Below are 8,573 nucleotides of genomic sequence, written 5' to 3' on the forward strand. Positions count from 1 at the left end.
GGTGAATATCCAAAGAGTAGGGGCTTCTCTCTTCCATCAATTCTTCCCTTTTGGTGGAAAGGGAATTCTGCTGCTGCAGAACCACTCTTTGAAAGGACTTGGCTTGATAATATCATCACATTATGATCTTCTGTGGCTGTACCAGGAGCTGGACCCTATTTTTCCCCGGTTTGGACTGATAACTCCACTGCGTGTCTTCCCACAGAGCCTTTGATAGTTAGGTAAAAATGGAGAAACTGTGGAAAGTCAGAAAATGGCTGCTAGTTACTTTTCCCTGTAGTTTTATAAGGCCCAATTCATGCCAGGGTGCTTATGAGAGACACCACAGCAGGTGCCACCCTGCTCCTGAGACCTCCTGGCACACGCTTCAACCCGCCTGCGTGGCAGTGCAGAGGGGACAGCTAGAAAGAAGTTGGGTTAAACCATCCTCATGCTTTAGCCCTTCTCCAAAGTCTCACACTGCTTGCCCTACATTAAAGCATTTCTTCTGAGTGGTTTGCTGGTGGCAGGGCAGGATGGGGGAGATTTCCAGAAGGGATTTACAGGCTGTAATCCGTGGCCATACTCCCCCGCCACCCACTGCATTTCATCTAGGAGGGACTTAAACCCCACATCCAGCTGCAGCAGTTTGTACCTGATCTAGCAGGCCTGGCTTCATGTATGGCAAGATAATCCCTGTTTTTGCAAGGGTATCCCTGCCCCTAAAACACCCACCTCCCCAAACCTGAAAGTTTTGGAGAGATGGGGGCTTTTGAAAGAACCTGCAGCTGCCTTTGTGCTGCTCCTGGAGCTGACCCCTGTGTCCCTGACATTTGTCCCTGTAGAATAAAGGCAGTGGTTTATAGATGAAAATTCCTGAGGGTGGGGAACAGTGGAAGGCTATAGAAAGGCTTTAAAGCAACAGATCGTGCTCATTAGTGTCCCTGTCCATTTAGCAAGTGATAAAAGCTGTAGAATGCAGCATTTGTGTGAATTTAGCACATATCTAGTGGAGGAGGGGTTTCAGGACACAAGGGATTTCCTTCGGATTACCCCACTCCTGTTAATTTTATTTTTGAAAGAAAACACTAAACGCATTTTAAGTCTAGGGAGGGGGGCGTGGGGGGTGTTTTTGAATGGCTTCCCACAGTGCACATGGCTGGAGATGCTGGGGTTGCCAGGTGGAGCTCCCCAGTCACTGCTGGGCAGGGGTTCAGCCAACTCCTCTCTGGCCCCCCCGGCACTACAAGGAGGATTAAGGTTATGGAATCACTTGTTGGTGCAAAAGTGCCCCCACGTGGAAGCTGCAAATAAAATCTCCAGTGTCTCAATCGAATTAATTCGCCCATTACTCATAGTCTGCTTGTTCTGTATTCCCTAGTTTGAAGTGCTATATGGAAAAAAAATTTCTTCTTTTCACGCCACTTTTCTTTGGCAGTGACCATTTTAGGATGGTCTAATTCATAAGATGTTATGGGAAATCTACTTGGCACGGCTTGCATTTAGTTTTTCTCCCTGGCCTGGATACATTTGCATTGTAGCTCAGACTTGCCAGTTCAAGGTGGTTTGTGAAAGGAAGGAAGGAAAGCTGGAAAATGTGGAAGGAAAGGAAGGAAAGTGGAAAAATGGGGAAATGTATGGAAATGGGGGGGGGGGGGGGGGAATGGAATTGTAAAGGGAAATCCCTGCATCGTGTATCAAGATGTAGGAGTTAACTGTTGCATGCCTGAAGGGCACTGCAGGTGAGGAGCAGCAGCACATGCTCTACAGTAATGCTGGTTTACATCTTATTTCACCTTGGAACCACATCGTTCAGGCAGATTGTCTGATAATTTCTGTGTGGTCCTCATCGAGCCACTGCTTTGCAAAAATCTCATGCACAATCTGTACCATCCTGAGGGCATAATCCCCTAAAGCTGAACGAGCAAAGGCGTTTATCCATGTCATTAGGTGATGGCTGTTTCCTAAGCCTGTGGGGAAACTGCTATAGCATGGAAGCAGGCAGTCACTGGGATGACAGATAGTGGGAAATGCAGTTCTGCTGTGTAATGGAGGGGTACCAATGTTTTGGAGGCTCTGCAAAGCTGTACTGAGTCCCTAGAGCTGATGGAGGCTGGTTTCTGGTGGGGTTCACTGGCTGCATGGCGACCTCCAACTTCACACCCACTTCCCCCATTTTAATCCTGAAGCCAGAAATGCCCATCATGCTGTGTTTGGCTTAGAGAGGATAAATCCTCTCTTCTGATATTTTAAGCTTAGAATCAGGGGCTGGGTGATTTTTGCTTGCAGTGCTTTGAGCTGATGCTCTGGCATGTGAGGCTGCAGGGAGCAGCCCCTTCTCTATGGTCCAGCAGTTTCTCTCTTCACAAAGAATTTTGACAGGTCTCTCTAGTGCAGAACAATCGTATCTGCCCTCATTAATTATTTTGTGCAGGCCTGCAATGTCCTGCAATCAGCAGGGTCACCGAATGAATTGATGATAGGGAAGTTATAATGCTGAGCATACAGGACAATTGCCATCTGCTGTCTAAGGTCTGTAATTTAATTAGATTGCCAAACATTCCTTTTCAGATGAAAATGCAGGAAGCCCAGGGAACAGGGCTCGACTGGTTCGGCATCTCAGTGTGATCTTCCTCCAGCCCCCACCCTTCCCAGCCCCTGCAGATTTACCTGAGCTGCCCTGAAATGATCCTGCTGCAGCACAGGACTGACACAAATGTCCCCTTCAAGCACAGAGCCACTATCGCTACTGCAGATTCTTACACCTGCCTGTCAGCTGCCTGCTCTGACCCTGACAGCGTGTCTGTGTGGCCTCACCCCCTTCCCTGCTTGCTTTCCAACCCTCTGAATTCTCCAGGGAAGATCAATCCAGCAATTGCAACAGAAGGCTGATAGATGACTATGGCAAAAGTCTGTTGAAGCATGTAGTCAGGGTGGAGAAAGTCTCACCAGCATCTGCTGATTTCCAGAAAGATCTAACTTTGTAGATAGGAGCAAACATCCATACTAGGATAAAGAGTAATATACTCCCTTAACCTGCCTTGGTTTTCTTCTTGGTAATGAGAAGGGCCCAGAAGATGGGGGTCCAGAGCTGGTGCTTGGAGCAAGAAATGGTGCCTTATATACAGCTTGCTCTAATTAAAAGAGCCCCTTCAGATCAGATTTTACTTTGAGATTAGTTCACTGTAGAGTTTGGCTGACTTTGTGCTGGTCAGCTCAGGGCTGCTTGGGCATGTTTTGGGGACAAGGGCAGTGAGGAGCAGCCAAGTTTGCAGCACTGGCCATGCTGGGACTCTGGGGGAGAAAGGAAGAAAGGAGCTGATTTACTGGGAGCTGCTGAGTCTGTAGACAAATGTGTGTGCTGCAGTGTGATTTAGACACATGCCATGATAAACCCTTCCCTTACTTCTTGGCTTGTCCATAGGGACTTCAAGAGTAAAAATGTCTTGCTGAAGAATGACTTGACAGCTGTGCTAGCTGATTTTGGTCTGGCTGTACGGTTTGAACCTGGAAAACCTCCAGGGGACACTCATGGACAGGTAATCATTACCTTTAACTTTTTAGAAAGTTGGCCTTTCCATAGCTTCTCTGGAATGGGGGCTAGTTTGTTAGATGCATTTAATTCACTTTGAGATACGTATTTTTTCCATAAAAACTTGTGCTTAGACATAAATTCTGGGAGCTGCTTTAATCTGGGTCGGTGGGGAGGGTGGTCAAGCTTTCTGATTGCTATGCAGGTGAGGGCCCCCAGCTCTGGGGTCAGGTGGCTTCCTCCTTCAGACACAGGGCTCATTGTGTCTTTATTGTTTTGGTATAAATATCCACAGAATCATAGAATCACAGAATACCATGTTGGGAAGAACTCAAGGATCATCTGGCCCAACCTTTCTTGACCAAAGCAAGGCAAGACAGTCCAGCTGAATCTTAGAAATGTTTAGTTTTGGAGTCTGCTGCACATACCACTTCTCTAGGCCATAACACAAGTATTAAAACTCCTAAATATTAATACTGATACCACAATGCAAATATTAATAATCCTAAAATTATTGATTTAATTTTAAGAATTCAGCCAGGCTGGCTGCTTGGGTGACCTTTGGCACAGCTGGCTGTGCATTGTGTAAACAATATACTACAGTTTTATGGGTTCTTAATTTTCTGCCTTTGTGTAGCAGCAAGCAGCCCCTCTTTCTGCTCTCATGCCAGGACAGCAAGTCCATCATCCCCTCCTTGTGGCTCCAGTGCTTCCTGAATTTCCATCTCCAATGTAGTCTCCCTTTTTATAGCTTTATCTCAGAAGGAATGAACACTCTTCTGTGTTAGCCTTACTCAGCTTTCCTTATTTTTGTCACCTTTTTTTTGACTTTTACAGTATTTTGCACATCTTTCCATATCCTGGCTTCACTCTGTCCCCACTGCCTCAGCTAACAGCAAGAAGAGATGAGAATTTTCTTAAAGGAAATTATTAAAAGTGTTTCAATTCCCAAGAAAGGTGTCTTTTCCCTTGCTGTTCTGTCTACTCTCCTACATTATGAACTACACTAAACATAACAATGGAGGCACTAAAATACCTATTCCCTCAAAACAAGAGGAGGTCTTTTCCAAACCATGGCAAGCCAGGGTTCATGTTTTACTACTGTGGATGCAGGAGACTTGTTTTATCTAGGGCTGTCAAGCCAACACCTTTTCCTACCATTTCAGGATATATAATTTTTTCTCTTTTCTGTTTTTTTTTTTTTTGGTTCTGTTTTTGTTTATCCAGGGGGAGGGGATTACAGTTTTTTTGTTTTGTTTTGTTTTGTTTTGTTTTTGTTTTGGTTTGGTTTGGTTTTTTGTTTTTTGTTTTTGTTTTTGTTTTTGGTTTTTTTTGAGTGAAAGAGGATTGAACTTTCAACAGTTAGTATAACCAAGCCAGACTTGACCTCAGCGTGTTCTGTGTGTCTCCAAAGACAGCATTTCCTCATGCAGGGTGTGCTGCTGGAGCAACATGCAGTGGGATGCAGACCTGCAGTGTGCACACATGTAGCCTTGCACTTTGGCTTCCTCCTTTATGTTGCTCATCTGGACTCAAGTGATCTTAATGAGAATTGGTGTCAGAAGAAACAGCTCCCCTTTGCTTGTTTCTCGAGCAAGGTGCACCTTTAGCAGCAGTGGCCTCCAGGCTAATGAAACCAGCTGTCACACACCTCCAACCAGCAGAGGCTGAGGGGCCCAAATGCAATGTAACTTGAGCTGTGTTTTTTCTCTGTAGGTGGGAACAAGGAGGTACATGGCTCCTGAAGTGTTGGAGGGAGCAATCAACTTCCAACGAGACGCCTTCCTGAGAATAGACATGTATGCAATGGGACTGGTGTTGTGGGAGCTAGTCTCCAGATGTAGAGCAGTTGATGGTAAGAATAAAGATCCTGTCTTCCCTGGGGAAGGTTTTGTTTCAGTGTGGTTTAGTTGTCCAGAGAATGGATCTGTCTCTGTTAAAAAAAAAAAAAAAATCAATGGCATATTTTTATTAAAAGCAGCTAACCTGTTTTTCCTTTTTTTTAACATAAGTTGTTGCTCTCTGTATATAATAACCTTTGTAAGCACTCAAGTCTCAAAGTACTTTTTAGTATGTTAGTTACCTTGCCAATTGCTGAGAATTCAGAAGGAGAAGGTGATCCCTACAGGATCTGTGTCCTTTATTCCTCAGCCTGCTCTGTGCTGCTCTCAGTGGCACTCCACATTTCTGCCTGTGACCAGGCCATGCCTTGGGCTTCTGAGAAGAGTCACACAGTCAGCTTGGCTGTCACCTCTCCTATGCAGGGAAGTGGGGTCACCTGAATGGAAAGCAGCTTAGTGAAATAGCAGGAACACAGGGCTGGAAGGATCTTCCTGGGTCAGCAAGCCTGTTTCCCTGCTATCATAAGTCATTAGTTATTGATCTTTGACTTTTGCTGATCAAGCTCTGTCTCAGCAGTAGGCTAGGTTTGTTGTTTCATTTACAGCTTTGGAAGATCTCACTTTCTCCTGAAGGATCTAAAAGTATGAAATTCATGGTGTTTTAATCCTTTTTTTAATCCTAAAATGGTGCTGTGAAGTGGGGAATCTTTTCTGTCCAGTCAGCACATCTGTCCTTTAGTGACCCTTGCCATTTGCAGGACAGAAAAGCAGTCACATGTTATTGTAGCTCCAAAGCTGCTTCCTCCAGCTTTTTTCTTCTTGTATAGATATGGGTGCTCTGAACTGAATGTCAAGTTCATAAAACAACAGCACCTCACCTAGACTTGAAATGTTTTTGTTAGCATTGCAGTAGGACTGAGGAGCATGATTATAATTAAAATGCCTCCCATAAGTGTGTGGTAACAGAAGGTCTCATCTTCAGAAGTGTACAGTCTAACGAGGTAAAATGCTGGAGGAACTGGGAGCACAGTAGGGTAAAACAGTGGTACACAGATCATTCATGTAGGAATTGCCCTTCTCTGTTGAGGTGCCCCAAATATCCACTTTCATGTTTCCTGTCATTTTTGTCATCTCCTGCCAATTCAAGCAGCTGAGATACCCCAGGTGCCACACACAACACCATTGAGTCAGAGGGAAGGCTTCCTTTGGGATGACAGGGAGTTACACTGAGCTGGATCTGCACTTCCAGCTCAGAAGTGATGCTGTATGAACAGCACATTTAGCTTGCAGATCACCAGTGCAGCTCTTCACAGCCTGGGTTCCTCTTGGAGGCAAAGGAAAGTCACAAGTAACCCTGATTGGAGCAAGTGTTTCAGTTTGGTTTAGTGACTGCCACTGAGTAAGCAAGAATAATGATAAGCCACTTCAGTGATTTCATTCTTTAGAGTAAACGTTGTGCTGTTGGTGTCACAATTCATGACCAGATGAAGTGGTCAGCTCTTTTATTTTAGGCTGGAAAGACCCTTTTGAGGTATCTCTGCTTTGAAAAGAGGTCATTTTTTGCTACTGAGAAACCGTAAGTGATGCTGTGGAGCACCCTGAGAAGCCCATCAGTTAAGCTGGGTTGCTCTTCTGAGAGAGCATCGTTGCATTGCCAAAAGCCAAATGATGTTTCAATAAGCAGAAGTTACTGCTATCATCCAGCATCTGCACTGATACTCATAACAGTTGTCTCATTCCCATGGCCCTGGGCAGTCCACAGCCAGAACTGGTCTAACTAAAGCATTCAGAAATCATTTTACACTTAGGAGCCAGTACTTGGGACAAGTGCATCTGGCTCCAGTGTGTCAGAGCTGACTCAAACCTATGAACAAACCAGATCACAAAGCAAGAAAATATAAGTGTTGTATATGCTTAACCTTGTTAGTCAGTGCTAAAATGAAATTATGCTATGCTCATGCTGAAATCTTTCTCTAGGTTATTGTGTGTTGAATCGTTGTGTTAAAATGTGGGGAGGATGAGTTAATCTGCTCTTTATATTAAAATAAATCACAGATTACCTGGCAAACTTCCTCAAGGAAATGGCGGGATCCAGAGGCCCAGCTGAGGGTTCGGATTCGTAACTCAGTGAGGTGGAAAATGCACGGCTAGACAAGCAGCAGGGACAGCAAAGACCATTGTGCAGGAGGAATGTAAATCACATTTGCCTGCAGTGACATGTGAACGTCAGGCTTTGTTGCAGTGGGTTGAGGTTGCTCCAGAGCTGCAGCTCATTCATGCCGGGGGATGCCGTGGCTCTGCAGAGGCCATTCCTACTCTAACCTGATTCTCTGTGTGCACCATAGGTCCAGTGGATGAATACATGCTGCCTTTTGAAGAAGAAATAGGTCAGCACCCATCCCTTGAGGACCTGCAAGAAGTGGTGGTTCACAAGAAGATGCGCCCCGTGTTCAAGGATCACTGGCTAAAACATCCCGTACGTCCCTCCTGGTTAACAGTGGAAAATATTTTCCTGTGTGATGGGAATGAGGGATGTGGTTATGCGTTCCCAGTGTTAGGCAGAGTCAGCTCTGGGGAATGAGGGATTGCTCAACACCTTTGTGTTCCCTTTTTATCTCTTGTTCTTTAGAGACTAAACAAGCTGAATAATCAGCTAGTGCTCAATGTGGAGTGTGTGGTGCTTTAGTAGGACTCCCTTAATATGGTGAAAGAATGGAAAATAAAGTCCTTTCATAAAGAAAAAGAAAACGATCCATACCATTGGAGACACACTCCTTACAAGCTAGATACCATGCCAGACTCAGAGCAGTTTATAGAGGAAAAATTAATTAGATGTGAAAGCAAGCAGACAATGAAGCAAAATGCAGTGTGGGTTTCCCAGAGGTACTTCATTTCAGGCTCACGTTTTTAATAAAAGAGCTGATTTTCCTTAGATTGGGAAGATAAGAGATGATGACATCTCACTGGGCTCCAGTAAGTAGTCAAATGCCTCTATTTTGCCCAAACTGCTACAGATTTGGCTAGACTCAGGTGTACTAAATCATTTCCCAAAAGTTAGGGAGAGCTGTGGACTGTAAAAGAAGATGAGTGTACCTCAAATAAGAGCTGCATTCTTCAAGCACTGTTGAATTCAGATTTTTTGGGGATATCGAGAGAAGTGATTGCAAACAAAGCAAATGGTTTCACAGTAACTGACACAGTGCTGCCAGCTCTCACAGTTT

The 8,573-nt window shown here is 44.8% G+C and overlaps 1 protein-coding gene across 2 annotated transcripts in view; it reads left to right on the plus strand.

The window, feature by feature from the left end:
- The window catches only part of ACVR2B (activin A receptor type 2B), a 104,924-nt gene that overhangs the window by 85,795 nt on the left and 10,556 nt on the right, over positions 1–8,573 (plus strand). For both annotated transcript variants that reach the window (XM_068175205.1, XM_068175214.1), the window contains exons 8-10: positions 3,404–3,518; positions 5,228–5,366; positions 7,698–7,828. In XM_068175205.1, coding sequence (XP_068031306.1) covers positions 3,404–3,518; positions 5,228–5,366; positions 7,698–7,828 — 385 coding nt within the window. The remainder of the gene's footprint in view (positions 1–3,403; positions 3,519–5,227; positions 5,367–7,697; positions 7,829–8,573) is intronic.

This window comes from Anomalospiza imberbis, chromosome 1, assembly GCF_031753505.1.
Source record: "Anomalospiza imberbis isolate Cuckoo-Finch-1a 21T00152 chromosome 1, ASM3175350v1, whole genome shotgun sequence".
Classification (NCBI taxonomy): domain Eukaryota; kingdom Metazoa; phylum Chordata; class Aves; order Passeriformes; family Viduidae; genus Anomalospiza; species Anomalospiza imberbis.